Source organism: Panthera tigris, chromosome C2 (genome assembly GCF_018350195.1).
Source record: "Panthera tigris isolate Pti1 chromosome C2, P.tigris_Pti1_mat1.1, whole genome shotgun sequence".
Taxonomy (NCBI): domain Eukaryota; kingdom Metazoa; phylum Chordata; class Mammalia; order Carnivora; family Felidae; genus Panthera; species Panthera tigris.
Window position 1 is genome coordinate 79,827,338 of NC_056668.1, and position 22,232 is coordinate 79,849,569.

Here is a 22,232-nt window from a genome sequence, read left to right on the forward strand (position 1 = left end):
GCTCTGGTGTCTCTCTCTCTCTCTCTCTCTCTCTCTCTCTCTCTCTCTCCCTCCCTCCCTCCCTCCCTCTCTTTGTTCTTATAAGGCCACTAATCCCATCATAGAGACCCTACCCTCAAGACTTCATCTACATCCAGTCATCTCCCAAAAGCCCCACTGCCAAACACCATTGCACTGGAAGTCAGGGCTTCGACAGATGAATTCAGGAGAGACACATTCAGTTCATAACATTCTGTCCCTGGATCCTCCAAAATCACATCCTTCCAACATGCAAAATACATTAATTCCACCCAACATCACCGGATGCCTCAACTCACTCCAACATCAACTCTAAAGTCTAAAGTCCTACGTCTCATGTAAATATCTAAATCACGTAAGGGTGAGGTAGTTCATCCTGAAGCAAAACTCTTTTCCAGCTGTGAACCCATGAAACCAGAAAAGTTATGTCCTTCCAAAATACAATGGTGGGACGGCATAGGATGGACATTCCCATTCCCAAAGGGGGAAATCCGAAGGAAGGAAGAAAGAGGTAACAGGTCCCAAGGAAGGCCAAAACCTAGCAAAGTAAATACCACTAGATGCAGAGGTTTGAGAAGAATCATCTTTGGGGCTGGGCCTGGGTGGTTCAGTGGGTTAAGTGTCCGAATCTTGGTTTCAGCTCAGGTCATGATCTCACAGTTCATGGGTTTGAGTCCCGCATTGGGCTCTGTGCTCACAGTGCAGAGCCTGCTTGGGATTCTGTCTCCCCCTCTCTCTCTGCCCCTCCCTGCTCTCTCTCTCAAAAATAATTAAATAAACATTTAAAAAAATCCTCTTTGGTTCAATGTCATGCCTCATGGACCCACGGGGGCCAGTCAGGAGTCATACCCCCAAGGCTCTGAGTAGCTGTCATCTGGCCTAATAAAACCACAGCAATGCCCCCCTCCCACCTTTGAAACCAAGGACGCAGCCCTGATGATTTCTGAATCACATTTGGGATCATGCTTTTCCTGCTGTAAGGCACAATGACAGTTTGCAGCCAAAGAGCTCTGTGGTCTGGTCCTGTAGTATCTAAGAAGCCCAGGAGCCTTCCTCCACTTCGTCCTGTATCCGTTTCCTTCAGCTCAAGCTGGCAGTGTTTCTGCTGAGGTGGCTGATTAGCTCTGTGGTTCACACCCTTGCTGATCTCTTTATCAAGTGGTCTTGGGCCACCCCTTAGTTTCCTCCTCAGAACAAGCTTTCTCATTTTTTTGCATTATAGATAAGCCAAGAATTTTCAAATCTTTAAGCTCTGTTTCCTTTTTGCTAAACAATTCCTTTTTAAATTCATTTTTGTCTACTTCTATCTCACTGAAAGCAGCCAGGAGAAACCAAGCTACTCCTTCAACATTTTGCTTAGAAATTACCTTAGATAAATATCCAACTTCTTTGCTCAAAAGTTCTACCTTCCACAAAACATTAGTACTCAGTCAAAATCTCTGCCACTTTATAATAAGGATCACTTTTTCTCCACTGTTCAATAACATGTTCCTCATTTCCACCTGAGATCTCACCAGAATGGCCTTTATCATCCATATAACCTGCCAGCATTCTGTTCACGATTATTTCCATATTCTCTAGAAAGATAGAAGCTATCTCTCCAGCTCCCATCTTTTTTTAACTTTTAATGTTTATTTTTGAGAGAGAGAGAGAGAGAGAGCGCACATGTGCACAAGCAGGGGAGGGGCAGAGAGCGAAGGAGACAGAGGATCCGAAGCAGGCTCTTCACTGACGGCAGTGAGCCTCATGTGAGTCTCAAACTCAGGAACCATGAGATCAGAACCTGAGCCACAATCAGATGCTCAACCAACTGAGCCACCCAGACACCCTGGCTCTCCTCTTTTCGAGTCCTCACCAGAATGTCCCTTAGCATCTTTAGTTCAAGCATGCCCTCCAAATCTCCTCCAGCTTCTGTCAATTGCCCAGTTCTAAAGCCACTACACATTGTTAGGTTTTCTTATAGCTGCACCCCACTTCTCAGTACCAACAAATCTTAGCTCAGGCAGCTATGACACAATACCATAGACTGGATGGCTTAAGTGACAGGCATTTACTTCTCACGGTTCTAGAGGCTGGGGAAGTCCAAGGTCAAGGTGCCAGCAGATTTGGTTCCTGGTAGAGCTGCCCATCCTGGCTTGTAGACAGCCACCTTCCTCACATGGCAGATATATCACGGGGACCCACACTCAAGACCTCATGGAAATATATTTATCTCTGAAAGACCCCATCCCAAACACAATCACATTGAAGGTTAGAGCTTCAACAAATGAGTTGATATAGTGGGGGGGAGGGGTATAAACTTTCTGTCCTCAGGAATTAATGTCTACAATATATACAACTTACTCTCAAATGAAAACCTATTCTGAAGAATGAAAAGAGCAGATGATATAGCAATGGGGTAAAATGAAAAAGTAATAGGGTCCGGATAAAGGCTATACAGGCAATCTTGGTTTTGGTCATATTATTGCAACTTTGCTGAAAGTTTCAAGTATTTGCAAATACAAAGCTCAAAAAAATTTTTTTAAAGAATTTGGAGAAGTTTGGAGGCAGTCCACTGAAGGAGCAGAAGGTTCTCTGGACTATACTCAACAAATATTTATTGCACACCGACTACATAATGGGCACTGGTCCAGGCATTTGGGTTTAAGAGTGAACCAAACAGACAAACGCGCCTCCTCTTGGAGCCCATACGCCATGGTGGGAGAGCCAGGCAATAAATGAGATGGATAACCAGGATGATGGTAGAGATAGGCGTGGACTGGGAAGGCACCAGCAGGGAGCCAGGGAAGAGCCTGACCCAGCTGTGACGAGGCCTTCATTCATCCTGCACAGGTCTGCCATTACCCTATGTGGGTTGTGCGGACCACCTTTTCTTCCTGGGCCTCGGTCATCCTGTTCGGAAAATGAAATGACCCCACAAGATCGTGGGCTCCACAAGCACAGGGAACACGTCTGTCTCTGTTTTACTGCTGTTGCGGGCTGCTGAATTCCAGCTCCCTTCACAGAGGCTGGCACGGAGCAGGTAATCAATGAGAATTTGTGGCATGAATTCGTGGCTAGTTGATCTCCAAAGTCCTTTTACGCCCTGTGAATTCCAATACAAAGGATGTCCTATCACATCAGACATCACACCGGATTCTGTAGACATTAAAAGGATAATGAGGGAATATTATGAACAACTTTAGGCCAATAAATTCAATAACTCAGAAGAAATGAACAAATGCCTTGAAAGACACAAACTACCAAAGCTCAGTCAAGAAGGAACAAGTAACACGATTAGCCCTAAGTCTATTAAAGAAATTGAATTTGTAGCTAAAAAAAACTTCCCACATGGTAAATTATAGGTCCAGATGGCTTTATTGGCAAAACCTACCAAAATTCAAAAAGAAAAAAAAAAAAAAAAGAAAAAGAAGAATACTAGTTCTACACAAACTCTTCCAGAAAATTGGCAAATGAGCCTCGATCCAAATCCCACCTCTAACATTTCCTTTCTGCTCTCCCCTGAGCAACTCACTGAGACTCTTCGAGCCTTGGTGTCCCCACTGAAATGGCCTCACTGAAATGGTGCTCATACCAACCTGGGCCTGAAACAAGTATTGAACAACTGGCACAGGCTATGGTCTCAGGATAAGCCCCTGTATGTGATCAGAGAACGTCCCAGTTGAAATCCAATCAGCACACATTCTGGCCATGCACGCGATGTAGGCTTTCTCTCCCCAGCCTGGAAGAACTTCGTAGGCAAACCTACCATAGCCTTAAACTAAAATATTTACAGGATGGGGGTTTACGTCTTCACTAATCATCTGGAAGAGGTGTCTGAGAAGAGGGCAGCCTCCCAGATCCAAGAGACTTTGCAGGGCTCCTCCGTGCTCTCTCTTCTCGATCGCTGCCGCCTACCAGTCTGGAGATCATACCTATTCTCTCCGAGGTCATACTCTCCAGCCCCAAAGTGCCCAGCATGGCCTGGAAATCCTGCTCTGTTCCTCTAGCTGGCCCCTTCCTCTGCTCTCCTCTTTGCTTTCTTTGCTTAAACCTCCTCTACAGAAATCCCTCTTCCCCTCAGCCTCCCACAAAAAGCCTCCTTTTCTTTACATCCTCCTTTGCAGAGAAAAAAAGAAGCCCTTTCGTCCTTCCACTATAAACCACCTCCAGCGACACTTTTCCTAGGCTTCTTCCCTTCTGACTCCGTCCCATGGGGCTTGATCCTCAACTGGGCTTTGGATCAACTCCCTCCTCCCCATGATTTACTTATTATTGCCTCTTTTTACTATATTCACTTCCTCCCTCTATTAACTGGTTTCTCCTCACTGACTTAAAAACTTTTTTTTTATTGTGGTAAAATACAACATAAAATGATCCATTTTAACCATTTTTAAGCGTACAGCACAGTGACATGAAGTCAATTCATGCTGTTACACAACCGTTGCCACCCTCCATCTACACAACTTCCTCATCTTCCCAAACTGAAACTCTACACCCATTAAACAATAATTCCTCCTCCCCACCCCAGGATCCAGAAACCACCGTTCTACTTCCTGTCTCTATGAATTTGACTCCTCTAGGAACCTCATGTAAGCGTAACCACGTAGCATGTGCCCTCTTGTGACTCTCTTCCCACTGTCTTTTAAACGTACTCCATTCTCTCCAATCTAAAGAATGAGAAGAACAGAAACTGGTCCTGGAGCCTTCGACCCTCTACAGCTATCGTCCTACTTCGCTTCTGCCCTTCAGAGCCAGCCTTCATGAAAGAACTGTCCACATTTGCCTTTCCCACTCACCCTTGACCCTATGCTCCAATGTGGTTTCTGGCTTCACCACTCTCCCCGACAGCTGCTGTTGAAGGTGCTGGGTGGCCTCGCTTTTGCCAACGAGAGAAGAGTGCTTTTCAATCTTTACCTCTGTTAGCCTCAGCAGAGACAGTGCTGATTACCTCCTCTTTCTATTTTTGTTACCCAAAGCCCTGCGTAGAACTTCTGCCTACACCCTGTCCCTCATGCTCTCATCCGGCCCCACTGTTTCATCGCCTCACAGATAAAGATGACTCGCAAATTCCCACGTCCGGCCCAGAGCCCTCCACTGAACTCCAGCCCCCTCTGTACAGCTGCCTGCTTGACATCTCTTCACAGGTATCTACCAGGCAGCTCCGATCAACCCTATCCAGAGCCATGGTTTCTATCCTACCCTCCTCTCTGACCCTAGCCCTCACAACCCAAAACGTCTTCAAGTTACTTACAATCCCTGTGACTTCCGGCCGGCCAGCCACACAAGCCCGGTACCACCTGCTGCCCCTCTCCCTTCACCCCTCACTAACACCTGTGGACCACAGATGCCAAATAGCTCTTGAACCTGTTCTCTTCCCACCCTCCCCCTCATTTCTACTCTGCGGCAACTACCAGCATTTCATTAACTGTGGCGAACTGTGCCTCCTAACTGTGCCTCTCTCCACGTGCTGCAGGGCCTCTGCTCAGACGGATGCCGGCGATGTTTGCCAAGCGCAAGTCTGGTCATGCCGCCGAGGATACTCCTGACCACAGCGCCTTGGCTCGGAGCACCCTTACGTTTGTTCAGCCTCAGCGCTCACCACACCCCCATGCGCATTACTCCCTCCCCGGGCCCTCGCCTTCCCCTGTCCCCTTCCACACATGGCCTTACCCAGGCTGTTGCCTCTTCGTGAGAGACCCCAGCCCTTCTCATCCTCTATGCCTACACAGCTGTGTCACCCCCTCGCAACTCCTGATATCCCTGATCAGGGAAAATTTCCCTCTGTGGGCCCTGGTAGCACTTTGATCCTGTCCTCTGCAGTTCTCTGTTGCAACTTTCTATGTCCCTGCATGACGATTGTATCTGTAGGCAGCACATGAAAGGGCCCACTGTATCCCCCAAGCCCATCTCAGTGTCTGCCCACGTAAACGTAAGAGTGGCCATCATCCATCGATGTATGTGCCGGGTACGAGGTGCTCGGCATGGTCTTCTGGCTTATTCCCCATAACGACCTTGTGCTGTGAGGAAGGTACTATTATCCTCCCCTCTCCACAGAGGAACAGACGGAGGAGGCTTAAGTAACTTCCACAAGATCATTTAGCCACTACGAAGCAGAGCGGGTTTCAACCCTAGGCAGCTCTACATACCGCCTCCTACCTTCCACTCAGTACTGCCCATAGTTGTGAAAGGGGATGATGGGAGGGAGAGAAGGAAGCAGAATAAACATCTCTCCTGGATATTCAGGAACCATCTTACATAGAAGTACAGGTTAAGCCTTAGCACTTCCTGAGGTGCCCTCCAGCTCCAGGATTTCTTGGACTGGGTTACAAGAAGGAAAAGGAGAAAGAAGGAAAATCTCATCCCAACTCCTCTGCCTGATTTCCTAGATTTGGCAGGGTCCAAGCAGCCAGGAAGTTCTAGCCTCATCTGCCTCTACAGGGCAACACAAATCCATACCCCACCCCCACGATAGCCAGATCTGTCTGAATGTCTCCTTCATTTCCTATCGGCATCTCTGTCCTGCCAATACCACTTTTTAGAATGCCTCCCTATCACTATTTCTCCAAATCCTGCCCATCTTTCAAAGTCTAGCTCTGATGCCACGTGCTTCAGGAAGCCCCTTGCTGACCATTCTATCTTTTTTTTTAATCTGCCCTCTTATAGTTTATAACAAAAGTAGACTCGAACCCAAAGTATACGGTTAAATAATAAATAGGAACTGAAAGCACTTAGAGTCTACTGAGGATAGAACAGTGACAGAAAGTGACATCATCATCAAGGGATTTGAGTAAGAATGGAAAACAAGATGGCACCCACTTGCAAAGAAGTTCAGTTCATCAATCCTAGTTCCCTCATGAAAAGGTTCCTAGGAGTGTGGGCCTCAAATGGAAAGTGGGCCATGTAGGAGGCAGCTTCTGCCCACTGGGGAGTTCCTCAAGGGCAGGCAGTGAAGAGATCACTGTCTGAGAAAAACAGAAGTGGAGCCCTGGCAGAGGAGTGGAGAAATGCAGGCCTCCTGCAACACTGCAGAAAGGGCATGATGATCACCCCAGAATGCATTCCATGCCCACGGAGTCCCAGGCAATGGACAGAGTCTAAACACTGACGTAAAACAGCCAAAGTCTGTGTGTTTACTCAGAGAACAGACAACACTGACGGTCATGAGTGAGGTGAATGGGTGTCCAGACGTCTCATGCTAGTTTTGATACTCACGTCTTCCAGTTTTTGGGGTTTTTTTGAAACCACTAATTAAAATCTATTAACAGAACTCTGTGGCAAGAGTATGCTCCAGTTTCTATTCGTTTTGAGAAATCAGCATATGCTACCTGGAAATACTTCAGGAAGCCAATTATCTAGGGGAATTCATGAGGTAATACATGAATTCTAACGCCATATAACACATAATCATGTGGTGATGGTGTCTTTCAATATTTGCAGACTATTTTTACAGCTTATGAAGCATGTCCACATTCTTGCTTCACTTACTTTTCACAGCAGCCCTCACTGTCTGATATTCTCTGCTACGTTGTCCCTCATGCAATACTCCGGATATAACCTGGCAGCTACGGGGACTGCATAACTCTGTTTTCTCCGGGCACTGGACAACTCCGTTAATACAAGCTAATGCCCCGGGAGCTTTTTCATGAACACATCACCAGGTTGGATCTTGGGATCACTGTCTTCTCCTTCTCCAGTGAGGAATCCAGGACTCAGGAAGGTGATGGGACTTAATTCATTTGGCATCTTGGATGTGCTCCTAGCAGATGGGTTCTACGTTAGAGCCCATCCTGTGGTCCTTCCCTCACTCCAGAGCTGCATAGAAGAAATTTTACCTGAGAATTCATCAGGCGAATAGTGGTTTTCGTGCCCACATCTTGTTGGAAATTGGCTGTGGGCGCCCCATTAAATCTCAGGACTGCGTCATGATCATCTATAAACCACAAGGAAACAGAAAAGAGGTGATGAGCACCAGCAACATGAAGAAACAGAGAATGGTCTGGAGGGAGAGAGGGCAGGAGGAAGGGGAGGGGTGAGAGAATAACACTTCCCAATCTTTATCCCATCAGGACACACAGGGGGAAAGGGTCACATGCGTACGGGGCAATCAGGTACCGTTTGCAGACAGAGAGGACCACCTGTCCACCCGGCCACGGAGAAAGCTAAGGAGGCTCATACTGTGGCATCCCTGAAATCCACTCAATGGTTCCAGTGTGCCCAGGCGCAACAGAAAAGTGAACGGGGCCAGTGTGCTACCGAAAGTGCAATCACTGTTCCAGCTACCAAAGGAGCAAACCAAATAATCTTTTGGTATTACCAGTAGGTCATACTTCTCAATCCCTGTCAGAAAAACAAAGACTCTACCGTAGGCTCAGGGTAACCCACGAGTGCAAAGTCCCCGTAGCACTCTGAAAAGCTTGCAGTGCTCAGGGAATTGGAAGCATTTATTATGGCACCCAAGACACCTCCCTAAGTGTTCCATTAGGAACCTGAGGCCCAAAGAAGGGTCACAAACCCGGGTGGTGGCAGAGACGGAACAGCAGGTCGTAGATCTAAACTGAACCCCACATTTTCTACTTAAAAAGAAAACCTCTTGGGGTACCTGGGTGGCTCAGTCGGTTGAGCATCCAACCCTTAGTTTCGACTCAGGTCATGATCTCACGGTTCATGAGAGCGAGCCTCGTGTCTGAGATCGAGCTCTGTGTCATCGGGCTCTGTGCTCACAGCACAGAACCTGTTTGGGATTCTCTCTCTCCCTCTCTCTGCCCCTCCCCCATGCTCGCACATGCACTTGCTGTCTCTCTCTCAAAATAAACAAATAAACTTTAAAAATACTAAAATAAATGAAAAAAAAAAAGCCTCTTTGTCAGAAGCAATGTCTTAAATCCAGGCAAGATCAAACAGGCCATGTTTTTAAAAATCCATTCACTCCCTGTCTCTAGTTCCCCGTCCTTGTAGCTGTTTCAGCAGAGCTTGAAAGACCTGGAGAAGTTTCTCTACGTGGCACTGACCAATCTCATGGAGGAGAGAACTAACGACGTTTAAGATCTATCCCAACCCTGAGCCAACCTCCTATGAGCTCATCCCATTTTACTTGATCAAGCAAGTTTGGGGTTCACCCGTAAAATCTGCACAGGGTTTGGAGGTCAGCCCAATTCTCTGCTGTTGTATTTCCCTCCTTGTGGGAAATTTATTTGGGGTGGTTCGTCATCCACAGAGGTGGCATCAAAAGGTGGAGGGGGGCCGGACAATACAAGACGATCCGAAAAAAGAATACCCATAGAGTTAAGGGATGAAATCCTCCCTCTTTATTTCAATTCTAATCTAGGTCTTAAGCCTCAGGAGTCTAGACATCTCAGCCACAAAAACAACCTGATCTTAATCCTAGGACAAATTTTATCAAAATGGGCTCGGAAGTTACATGACGTGTCCATAGTCCGCACTTTATCAGCTTACAGGGCAGGCATACTGAACTGCAAATAGGGCAGAAGGCGTATCTTTACACAACTCAGATTGCAACACATTTGGCAGAACTGGTCACTGGCTTCAAAAGTGACCGGCGGTAATCACACCAGAAACGTAGATGCATCAGGAACTTGACTTAGTCAGCTCCCCCATTTCACAGGCGAGCAAACAACTAATCTGAGCACCCCAGTACCAAAAAAATGACAAACTCAGATGGAGTAACTGAGAATTGAATAAAAGGACTATTTCCAAAGTTGTAGGTAGAATTTACTTTTTTTTTTTTTTAAGTTTCGTTATTTATTTTTAAGAGAGACAGAGACAGCACGAGTGGGAGAGGAGCAGAGAAAGAGAGGGAGACTGAGAATTCTGAGCAGGCTCCGTGCTGTCCGCACAGAGTCCGACAGGGGGCTCGAACTCACCAACCCATGAGATCATGACCAGAGCCCAAACCAAGAGTTAGATGCTTAACTGACTGAGCCACCCAGGCACACGGCAGGTAGAAGTTAAAGAAATCAACAAGGAATGGGTGAAACCCCAGGGATGGCCACAGTGGGAGCCATTCCTACCCTTGCACCTAACGTGGCAAACAGAGCAGAGGCCCTGAACTGAAGAAGGCCACCTGTCGGGACTGGTGGCTGTTAGGGGAATACAGCTACTGCTAATGTCTAGGCAGTGAGAAGGGAATCGATTCCTCAACCTCTCTCTCCTCCTTGCCTCTGATTTCTCGGCCTGAGGGTAAAGAGAGAGAGCAGGGCTCAGAGACAGAGAGGGCTGCTTGAAAGGAGCTGAACTTTTAGTCGGGGAGAGAAGCACCCTGTGGTTATTCTGCATGGAAAGAGCTGGGGGCAGGAGGCGGGGGGGACAGGCACTCTGACTTCACTCTCTCCCTTCTCAGTTTTACAGCAGCACTTGTATTGTCCAGTCCCAAATAAAAGCCAGAGGAGAAGGAAGCCCAGCTGACACGGTCCCAAATGTAAATTCCCAGGGCACAGAGTCAGACAGGAAAAGGAAGAGAGTGGGTCTGGAGGGCTAAATGGAGAACACCCAGCACCAGAGGCTTAGGATACATCCTTGGTATTGACCATCAGGAAACATGTTTTTGTTCATTCAACAAATACTGATTAAGCACCTATTTCTGTCGGGCACAGTTCTAGGTGGTAGAGACAATGGCCATGTGCAAGAAAGATAATAAGGTCCTTGCCCTTAGACCTTAGATCTTGTAATCTACTGCAAGGAGGAAACCAATAAATGAGCCCAGCAACCTCTACTCAAGATAATTACAGACTGTGATTAATACTATGGCACAGATAAAGTGAGCTGTGTAACAGGGGCCCTGAAGGGATCTCCTTTGTATGGAGTGATGATTTGGGACGTGCTGCTGCCATCCAAAGGGAGGCCAGGCACAAGAAGGGTTTAGGGAAGTATATTTCAGCCAGAGGGTGCAGTACTGTGGGGACCCTAAGGAGAGTAAGGAGACGAGTGAGGTGAGAGAAAGAAAAGATGCGTTAAAGAAGCTGGCAGCAACCCGGCCACACAGGCTGTGGAGGCCACAGGTATGAAGTCTGGATTTTATTCTAAGGAAGAAAAAAAAAATCAATCAAAGAAGAAAACTTTAAAACAGGCCACTAAATTGGGCTCACAAAGAAAGAGGACAGCATCCTCGTTTGCCAAAACAGTGCTTTGCTAGTGAAGGCAAAGAAGTTCTGAAATCAAATAGGCCTCCGGGAAGTCGCCAGGAAAAATCCACAGCTACTGGGAGCCCAGCAAATGAGCCCTGCAAGGGGAAGGCTGCAGAAAACAGGGGCCACCACTTCTGTTTAACTTAGAATGAGAGAGAGGGACACAAATTAGAAAATGAAGAAATAAATGCACCACCATATGCTCAGGATATAACTGCATGCCAAGAATATTCAACAGAATCAGCTCATTAGTAAATTCATCAATACACCAAAATCTACCACCTCCAGGTATAGTAACTCTAAATAGCTGGAAATAATAATGAAAGAAATTTTATCATAGTTTAGACCAACCTCTTTGTGTATTTTCAAATGAGCTTAATAAATCATGTAAGCATATTTGGAAGGCTGAATTCTGGTTCTGGTCAGGAAAACTAGATATAATACACATCAGGGCGAGGAAATTATGGCCTGAAGGCCAAAACTGGCCCATTCTCTGTTTTGCAAATAAAGTTTTATTGGAACATAATGAGGTTCATTCATTTACTACTGTCTAGTTTGCTTTTCCACTACAACCGCAGAGTTGAGTAGCTGTGAGAGACACTCTATGGCCTCAAAACCAAAAATATTTGCTGCCCAGCCCTTCATGGGAAATGTCTGCCGATCCCTGATACAAACAATCATACCTTCTGAGCTACACAATCCAGGGATGTCTTCTCAGTCCTCATTCTGCACAAGAACTCCATCTGCCCAGAATCTGCCCAAACTCCACTCCCCTTGCCTTGCATATGACACACACCCAGTTCTCCCTGTTCCTTCTCACTGGCCTTCTGAATGTCTCCGCCTTCCCTGTTCTTTCTCCACCTCTTAATGTTTATTTATTTTTGAGAACGAGAGAGACAGAGTGTGAGCAAGCGAGAGAGACAGAATGTGAGCAGGGGACGGGCAGAGAGAGAGGGAGACACAGAATCTGAAACAGGCTCCAGGCTCTGAGCCGTCAGCACAGAGCCCAACGCGGGGCTCGAACTCATGACCCGTGAGATCATGACCTGAGCCGAAGTCGGACGCTCAACCGACTGAGCCACCCAGGCGCCCCTCTCCATCTCTTGAATGTATACTTTCTCTAGGTTTTCTCCTCAGCCCTCTCCTGGACTAAACTATCACCTCAGCACAAAGGACTCCTCAATCTGATCTCCCACCCTGACCCTGCCCCGGAATCAAATACCCAATCGCATAGATATCTACCCAGGAAATTGACAAACACATCAGACTCAGCATTTCCAAGACAGCACCTGTCTTCCTCTAGAAGCAGGCTCCCCTGTGATAGGAGACAGCCCGCTCCCACGCTAGAAACTCTGGCACCTGCTGATCACTCAAGGTCATTTCTAGTTAGACACCAGTTTCTGCCTCTTCTCAAATCAGACCCACCACCACGATCACTGCTCAGACAATCCTGGCACTTCTCCCCCGGAAGTTCTCAACTAGAATGCCCTTCTCCTATGGGAGAGCAAGTAAGTGAGAATATGAAGGGATTTTTTTTAAGCTGATAAGGGATTCATCACATCAAAATTTTTATTTTATGTTTTATTTGAGAGAGAGAGAGAGAGAGAGTGAGTGAGCAGGAGAGGGGCAGAGAGAGAGAATCTCAAGCAGGTTCCATGTTGAGCATGGAGCCCGATGTGGGGCTCAATCCCACGACCCTGGAACCTGAGAGTTGGACACTCAACCGACTAAGCTATCCAGGCACCCCGCTGTCTCTGTTTAAAATATTGCTGTTCTGCAGAAGATCTTGTTAGAAAAGTGAGCTCTGTCACTACCAATAAGCACAACACTATAATGGATATTTAAAAATAATAGAAGCACTGATTCCTACTGTATCTTCAGGTCCTGAGATTCTGTAATTTTACTGATTACATGAGGACTAATTGTCTCTTTTGGCCTCACCTACCTGAATAATTTTCAGCCTTTCTGTTTGAAAACGATTACGGGAGTAGGCATTCTTAACCTGGGGACTGTGGACCAACTTCATGGGATTCATGAATCCCTAAAATCATGTGCAAAATACCTGTGGGTTAGGTGTGTATAAAGTGTGTGTGTGTGTGTGTGTGTGTGTGTGTGTGTGTGTGTATTAAATCAGTCTACGCGTTTTTCCAGAGAGAAAGTCCACAGCTTCCAGCCAATTATTCTTAGAGGTCTCTGTGACCCCACAAGGTTAAAAGTCAGAATCTATCAATTTGCTTTTTTAAGAAATCCTTCACAGTTAATAAAGATGGAAAGCCTGTCCATATTTATAAACATGTGTGCAACACAAAGAAATGCAGTTGCTTTAGGCTCCTTAGTTCCCTTATTGTGAGAGAATGTGTTTTCCATCCTTGTGAAATGAATCAGGCTAAAGAAAGCAAAGCACAGGAAGCCTTCCTCTTCTGTCAGGCTCTGGAAGGTCCTGGAGCAGGTGAGGTCATATGTCTCCTTTTTTATTCCCTGCACATAACTGCCAGGAAAAATGGTCTGAAAGGCTCTCAAAGGAAGAAAAGTAGACCCAAATGGGATTCTCTGCAGCAGAAAGAAGTGGTGAGATCACATTTTGTGCTTCCCCAAATAGTCAGTACTTCCTAATAAAAGCTGCCAAGGTGACTGGCCCCACCCCCACTTCTGCTTTTGCCTTTCTGGTTTCTTTGGGGCTGTGTTTTCTAAAAACTCAGTGTGGAGGTTTTTTGTTCATCCATAATGGATCCTTTCCTCCATCCTTTCTTTCTTCCTGATTTTTGCTCTGTAGTGGTCATGCTTAGAATATCCCAGGTGCTAGCTGATGCTCTTTTTCACGTGAAATCATCACTGTCTGCCGGGGCAGAATTGCGTTGCGGTTTCAGGGACAGCCCGATACTTCTATGAACTGGAACCGCCATCTGTATTTTTATGCACCGCATACAAGTTTGGAGTGATTTGCATAAACGTTAGAATAACCTTTTTCTATAGGCTAGAGTTATAGTTTCAACTGTGTATTTCCCTGGAAAAACTTTGATCTTGAGACGTAACAAAAATTGCACGTTGGACTTCAAATGTTCTGCTTTTTAATAGGGCATCTCCTCTGGGCATTTAGCCTAACAAATGTTTCAAGGAATTCATTCATTCTTTATAAACTTTTTTTTTAAGTTTATTTTTTTATCTTGAGAGAGAGAGCAGGAAGGCTGAGAGGGAGAGAGAGAGAATCCCAGGCAGGCTCAGCACTGTCAGCACCGACCCCGATGTGGGGCTCAATCTCAAGAACTGTGAGATCATGACCTGAGCCGAAATCAAGAGTCAGACGCTTGACTGAGCCACCCGGGCATCCCTCATTCATTCTTTTATTCCTTCACGGATCTATCAACAACACAGAGCAGGAGCTTAGAATACAGAGGGGAAAGAGAGGGGGTAGGCCTTTTGCTGAAGGCCTGGGAGCATCAGGCAGCATGCCTCTCCCATAGCCTTCCCACTCTACCTGGAACCTGTCCAGCTATGTCTCCACTATTGAACATATTGGATGGTTTCAAATGGTTTGCTCTTACACACTGCACCACTAACAGGGGTTTGGGGTGGATAACTTAAGTGACTAGAGGGGAAATATCCACCGCAGTGGGTCCAGAAGACCAAACAAAGTAAGGTTAGTTTCATGGCTCCTTTTGTGTCCCTTGTAAAACTGTTTGCCCGAGGGATTGTGATAATGTGCCGTGTCTCCAGCCTCAAACCAGCCAATGGTGGGCACAGTAATTTTCAAATATTTTTGATACACGTATATGTAAGGTCTCTTAGATTTGTTTGCATTTTCATTTGAAACAATAGCATACTTCTAAAACATTATAACCAACAGGGATAACACTTACTGTGCACCTGCTGTGTGTCCAGCGTGCCTTGCTTTTTAATCCTCCCAGTAATCCCGTGACGTCGGGACAATTACTGTTCCCATTCAACTGATGAGCTAAGTATTGGGGCTCAGAGATTACACAACTGATAAACAATGCACTGTCACTACAAACCGGGTCCTTTGACTCAAAGGCCTGGACACTCATCCTCTCTGCTCTTGCACCTATAGTGGTCATAGCTTTACAATAAAATTTGGCAGGGGCACCTGGGTGCCTCAGTAGGTTGAGTGTTCGGCTCAGGTCATGATCCCAGGGTTGTGGGATCGAGCCCTGCGTTGGGCTCAGCACTGAGCGCGGAGACTGCTTAAGATTTTCTCTCTTTCCCTCAGCCCCTCCCTCCCCCTGTTCATGCTCTCTCTCTAAAGTGAAATTAATCCATTAATTAGTAAAAAAGAGACAAGCAAAGCTGCTCTCGTTGATAAAGATGCTGGCAGCCTGGATCCCCACCCTTTCAGCTGCCCTATGGTACCTCTGACTCCTACACGAAGGCCTAAAAACACTGTCGTGGGCCCACTCTGCCAGTCCACGGAGCCGCACGTGGGCCCTTCCTCTCCAGTCCCACCCACATGCCCAGCTCCACGGGGGCACTGGCTGCTCAGCTCACCTTAACACCCCAGAACCCACCTATTTCTCGGCCGAGCTGGGAGGACTTCAGAGATCCTGCCGATGAGACCACAGCACACGTGCCCCACGGCCCAGCCTTGGTCCTAATGTTCTCCTTGGGCAGGAAGCCTTCCCACTCGGAGGTGTTGAAGGGAAAATCTGTGACCTCTACCATGGAGACGTTCACACGTTCCCGGAGGTGGCAGTGCAGGGCCTTGGCACTCAACTTGACCCCCGGCCCTGGCCCCTTATAGGACACTTTATACTTGTTCATATTCAGGTAATTCCTCCAGATCTTCTGCAGCCTGGGGATGAGGTTTTTGGAAGAGCTGTCCTTGTTCCACACTTGGAAGGAGGCCTCCGGCTTGGCCTTGGCTGGGCCCCGGGGGCTGCTGAGGGCCTGGCTGCCCCTGTGGGGGTCCTGGGTGCTGCTTGAAGTCTCAGCCTGTTTCTCCAGACCTCTCAACACCTGGAAATCCTTGCTTTGCAACTTAAGGGAATCATAGTAAGTCCCTTTCTTCTTCTCCTTCCACACACAGATGATTGCAAACAGCAGAAAGGCCAGCACACAGCAGCTGAACTTTTTCTTCAAGTTGGCGTGAATCATAATGAAAGATGTGCTCAAGGTAGCCACTCTGTTCTGAGCAGGAAACAGGCCTAAAAGAGGTAAGATGAGGCAAAAATTTTGTTTAGGTACACAAACCTTTGTTTAGGTAAACGAAACCTAAAAGTAGTGACAGGCAAGAGGTGGGACGATGAGCCAGGCAGCAGATTCAGGGTGAGGAGACTGACTTCCAACCTTGGTCCACTTCCCACCAGGCCCGCGGCCCACAGCAGCTTGAAGTCTGCATTCGGCCTCGGTTTGGGCTCTGAATGTAGACAAGCAGTCCTCAGACATCCCTTGTTCTTCTCTGAACCATAAACACGTCCTGTATTCTCTGACGACTCCTTCGTACGCCCTAAGTCTTGGTCTTGCATTGTCTTGGCCTAGCTCCCTGACTATACTCTCGAGCTAGGTGAGGTCAGGAACCATATCTTACACATCGTTGGGTTCCTAGGGCCTTGCGTGGTCTGTCAGGTGGAGGCACGCATGCTTGAAAAACTAGCAGAAAGAAGGAAGAGCAGGATAACTGGTCTACATCACAAGAGTCCGAACTCCCTGAAATCCTAAGGGGCCCAGCATCCTTTTTAAGATTGCCAGAAAGAGGGGAGCCTGGGTGGCTCAGTCAGTGAAGTGTCTGACTCCTCATTCGGGCTTAGGTCATGATCTCATGGTTTGCGAGTTCGAGCCCCAGGTCGGGCTCTGCACTGATGGTGCGGAGCCTGCTTGGGATTCTCCCTCTCTTTCTCTTTCTCCCTCTGCCTCTCTCTCTCTCTCAAAATAAATAAATAAACTTTAAAAACCAATTGCCAGAAAGAGACCTCGATCCACAGACAGGGGCTGTGACAGACAGACCTGGGTGTGGCGCATCTCTCTAAGGGCTTGGGTGTTGGACTCCTACATGAGAAGACCACCGACGGTTAGCTCACAACATGACATCCAGTTTCGTGGCGTGCCCCACAAGAGTACTATCCGGTGGCAGGATGCTGACCCCCCTCATGGTAAAGCAGAGGAAATCTTGGTAAGACAGCACACACGTGACCAACTCAGGAGATAAAAACAAAGACGCAGGAAGCACCTACGATGGTATTTCATCTAATTTCACCATAAACCAGGGCCCCTGTGATGCACAACCTTAGCCAGTACCACGTGCACAAATGTCTAATGGGAAGGGCGTCCCCTGAGATGTCATGAGATGTCCCCTGAGATGTAATGATGGTCAGAGACGCCCTGACCATCATTAGCCATGAAGGTGTTAGAGTCTCCATATTCATAGGTTGGCAACCTGAAGCTCTGAGAGGTTAAGAGAAGTGCTTAGGGTCACAAAGCTGAGGAAATGGTAGCATCGAAGTTCAAATCCAAGTGCACCGGGGTCCATAATCCATGTCTCTTTCACTATAAACCTGCACTAAACTGTTGCAAGTTCTGGAATGTGGATTTTATGACACGCATAGAGCCTAATATGCCCCCTTACATCTGGGTAAAGACCTACTTGGCTTTCCCGGAATTAATTGTGTAACTAGATGGCAAATGGAAGTACTCTGAACTCAAACAATGATCTGTATCTTTTGGAAAACATTAAATTCTCTCCTAAATAACTGGGTTTATTTACCAAAATGAGTCTAAGCAATCACCTCTGGGGTTCTGCTAACCCACTAGAGACCCATAGTTCCTTCCCATGGAACCCACAGCTAAGGATATCTGGCCCAAGACATAGGAGTACTGGACTAGGTATTCACAAAACCTGGCTTCTCTCTCCGTTCTTGATGACTTTGGGCAAGTCACTAAACCTGTCGGCACCTAGGTTTACGTAGAGTAATCCCTCTCTCATGCACAGACTACTAGGAGGACCAGAAAAAAATGGTGTTTGAACCAAGTCATTGTAAAGGCATAGGAAGTGTTCTGAACAGACCAGAGAGCAGCCCCTTGGCTCAGGGCCATGTGGACGCCATGTGCGACAGGGAGAAATGGCAGAGTGGAACACCTGACTTTCAGGTCCTCATCTGAGACTCTTCAATGTAAGTGGCTTCCAGACCGTTCCTGGAACCCATGGGAAGTACTGTAGGAACCAGTGGCTCTGGGGAGAATGGGCTCTCGCCTTGGGCTGCAGAAGTTTTGGAAGTGATGAAATGTACAAAGGGAGAAAAATGCATGAAATCGGGGAGGGGCCTTGTTACATATCAGAAAATTAAGGAATTCAATTTCCTCAGACACTCAGCCCAGCTAATCGCGTGACTACAATAGCTAAAGAACTCAGAAGAAGGGAAAGGAGCATTTAAAAAGTGCCTCCAGTATGGTATGGTAGGCTCTTTAGCTGCAATGACTAATTTATTTCTTTTAATGTTTATTTATTTTTGAGAGAGAGAGAGAAAGAGAGAGAGAGAGAGAGAGAGAAAGCGGGGAAGGGGCAGAGAGAGAGGGGGACAGAGGATCCGACATGGGTCCTGCACTGACAGCAGTGAGCCCAATGCGGGGCTCAAACTCAAGAACCTTAAGATCATTACCTGAGCCAAAGTCAGACACTTAACTGATGGAGCCACCCAGGCACCCCTGCAATGTCTAATTTTATCTTTACTATAACACCATGAGATAGATATTCACAGCCCCATTTGAGAAAATGAAAACACTGATGCTTAGCAAAGTTACGGGGCTTCTCCAAAGTCAACCAGTAGTCAGTGCCTGAACCAGGATTCCAACCTAGGTCTATCTGACTCTAAAAGTTTATGGTCTTTGCACTAAAAGACAGACATCTGTGTTGAAAAACAATGAAATATCAGTGTTGACCAAACTCAGAAATCAGGGTCTCAGAAATCAGAACTCAGAAATCAGGGTCCCTAGAGGGACAACTTAACCCACAGAAAATCATAGGAAAAAACCACCTTTGCCATCTGCAATGTCCCAGCCCTGACCAGTGTGCACTGTTTTGCCCTCAGGCAGCCCCTTCACAAAAATTAGGCTTATAAGATCCACAATAACCCTGTCAGGTAAGCACAGGAAATCATATTAGCTCCATTTATAATTGAAAGAACTGATGTTATAGGAAGGGAGGGAGGGAGGGAGGGAAAGGGAAGGAAAGCGAAAGGGAAAGGGAAAGGGAAGGGGAAGGGAAGGAGGAAGGAAGGAAGGAAGGAAGGAAGGAAGGAAGGAAGGAAGGAAGGAAGGAAGAAGGGAGGGAGGGAGGGAAAGGGGAGGGAGGGAAAGGGAAGGGGAAGGGAAAGGGGAAGGGGAAGGGGAGAGAAGAGAAGGGAAGGGAAGGAGGACGGAAGGAAGAAGGAAGGAAGGAAGGAAGGAAGGAAGGAAGGAAGGAAGGAAGGAAGAAGGGAGGGAGGGAGGGAAAGGGGAGGGAGGGAAAGGGAAGGGGAAGGGAAAGGGGAAGGGGAAGGGGAGAGAAGAGAAGGGAAGGGAAGGAGGACGGAAGGAAGAAGGAAGGAAGGAAGGAAGGAAGGAAGGAAGGAAGGAAGGAAGGAAGAAGGGAGGGAGGGAGGGAAAGGGGAGGGAGGGAAAGGGAAGGGGAAGGGGAAGGGGAAGGGGAGAGAAGAGAAGGGAAGGGAAGGAGGACGGAAGGAAGAAGGAAGGAAGGAAGGAAGGAAGGAAGGAAGGAAGGAAGGAAGGAAGAAGGGAAAGGGAAGGGGAAGGGGAAAGGAGAAGGGGAAGGGGAAGGGAAAGGGGAAGGGAAGGGAAGGGAAGGGAAGGGAAGGGAAGGGAAGGGAAGGGAAGGGAAGGGAAGGGAAGGGAAGGGAAGGGAAGGGAAGGGAAGGGAAGGGAAGGGAAGGGAAGGGAAGGGAAGGAGGAAGGAAGGAAGGAAGGAAGGAAGGAAGGAAGGAAGGAAGGAAGCAGGGAGGGAGGGAGGGAATGGGAAGGGAAAGGGGAAGGAAGGAAGGAAGGAAGGAAGGAAGGAAGGAAGGAAGGAAGGAAGGAAGGAAGAAGGGAGGGGAAGGGGAGGGGAGGGGAGGGGAGGGAAGGAAGAATTTCCAAAGTTGCATGTGTGACTAGAAAGCAGTGCAGTAAGTTGGGACTTAACTCTTCTATGTATGAGTGAAATGAAACAGGAGGTAGGGAGGTAGGACCTGATTCACTATCTAGGAGCTGAGGCTTGGAAGGAGCTGGTGGTCACCTTCTGGCCATCACCTACTGTCCCAAGGTTGAGGGTCTCAAAAAAGAAGACCTCCTCCAAAAAGCCCGGCACAACAGTCCTGCCACTTTAAGACAGCCTCAGCTTTTAGGGTCATGGCCCCAGTGCACTCATCGGAAAGCTTACCTCAGGGCTCCCCAGGTCTCCTAACACCACCCTCTGTTCAGGCTCCAAGTCCAAAAACTGGCTGGAGTTTCTGGTCATGAACACAAATTTTTCAAGACCCTTTTTCCTCTCTCCTGCTGTTCTGAAGAGACAGGGACTAAAGCAGTTCCATCTAAGCAGCCCAAACTGAAGGAAAGGAGTAGTAAAATTTTCTCCCCTGTTTCTCTGGGGAAACACACCAAGCTTTGGATTTTCCAGATGTCTTAGCCCCTGGGCCTTTGCACTGCCATAGTCTCTCGCTTGTCCACTTGCCTGTCAACCAGACAGAGTTACCTTTCTGCTTCTGCCCTCCCATGGAACCCCCTCGGGTTTATATCAGGTGCTAAGCAATGCTCACTTTTCCTGCTGACCCCCTGCTAGAGGGGAACCCCTCCTGGCTCATTCCTGAAACCCCAGTGTCCCACACAGGACCTGAAACTGACTGGGTACTCAATAAAGGCTTACTGAACTGATGGGACTAAGTCAATAAATCTTTGCTACCCCCACCAGGCTTCTAGAAGAACAGGAACAACCCACATTATCACCTACAAAGAACAAGCCAGGGGCCTCTGGGTGGCTCAGTTAGTTAAGCAGCAGACTTCTGCTCAGGTCATGATCTCGTGGTTCATGAGTTCGAGCCCCGCATCGGGCTCTGTGCTGACAGCTCAGAACCTGGAGCCTGTTTCGGATTCTGTGTCTACCTCTCTCTGCCTCTCCTCTACTCGTTTTCTTTCTTTCTCTCTCTCTCTCTCTCCCTCTTTACACACACACACACACACATAAATAAATAAAACATTAAAAATTATTTTTCAATAATAAATAAAAAGAACAAGCCAACACTAAACCAACAGTAAGAAAACCCCGGTCAAAGTAAGGTTCCTGCCCTGGTTTGCTCATCACTACATGCCCGGTACCAAAGGAAGGACTTGGCACAAAGTAGGTGCTCAAAAAAGGTGGGCTGAATCACAGAATAACTTCAAGTCTCACACTTCCCATTTATAAAAACAGGCAAACCACCTATTCCCACCACTCACCGAATCGGAACACATAATACATGAGGAAAACAGCGAAGCCGCAGTGAGACATCGAGACCCTGTGACTCCCGGCCCCATATTCTACCACCCCATTTCTTAATTAGGAATGTACCCCTTTGCTACTCCATAGTCCAAGCTTCCAGGTCTCCTTACCTGCTCCCGGCTAATCCCCCTGGGGCTGCAGGCCCGGCAGGTCCTCAGGAACCAGCACTATTCTCCATAGGAGGAAGGTTGGCTTTATGGGGTCTGGAGGCCAAGGCTCATTTTTCTCAGGATGATCAAAACACATCTGCAAAGGCCAAAAAAGAAAAAGAAGCAAAAAAAAAAAAAAAAGAGGAGGTTAAGAGCTGGTTTCCAGGAGGGGCAGGGTTAAAGATTAACAAGGTGGTCAAGCACCTCTGAGAGTCTTTTGACTCAATCCAGGAAGCCCGGAGGGCTCAAAAAAAGAAACACAAAGAGACAAGAGCCCATTACAGGTGCTGAGCTCAGGGTTGGGAATAGCAGAGAAGTCCTGGAAACAGACCTATATTAGATAAGAACATGCTAGAAGGATAAAGCAGGCACCACAGAGCAACCTGGGAAAGAAAAGGATTGTTTAGTCACTGGTGTAGGGGTAAGTAGCAATTTGGGGAGAGAAGATTCAGCTCATCCCTAAATACACTCTAGACAGATTTTTCAAAG

General features: G+C 47.3%; 1 protein-coding gene across 9 annotated transcripts in view; it reads right to left on the reverse strand.

Annotated features, from left to right (window-relative positions):
• Positions 1-22,232, reverse strand: part of ST6GAL1 (ST6 beta-galactoside alpha-2,6-sialyltransferase 1) — a 118,466-nt gene that overhangs the window by 11,242 nt on the left and 84,992 nt on the right. For all 9 annotated transcript variants that reach the window (XM_042998950.1, XM_042998951.1, XM_042998946.1 and 6 more), the window contains 3 exons: positions 21,705-21,840; positions 15,662-16,297; positions 7,833-7,930 (listed from right to left, as the gene is read on the reverse strand). In XM_042998950.1, the coding sequence (XP_042854884.1) occupies positions 7,833-7,930; positions 15,662-16,247 (684 nt within the window). In that variant the 5' untranslated portion in view covers positions 16,248-16,297; positions 21,705-21,840. The remainder of the gene's footprint in view (positions 1-7,832; positions 7,931-15,661; positions 16,298-21,704; positions 21,841-22,232) is intronic.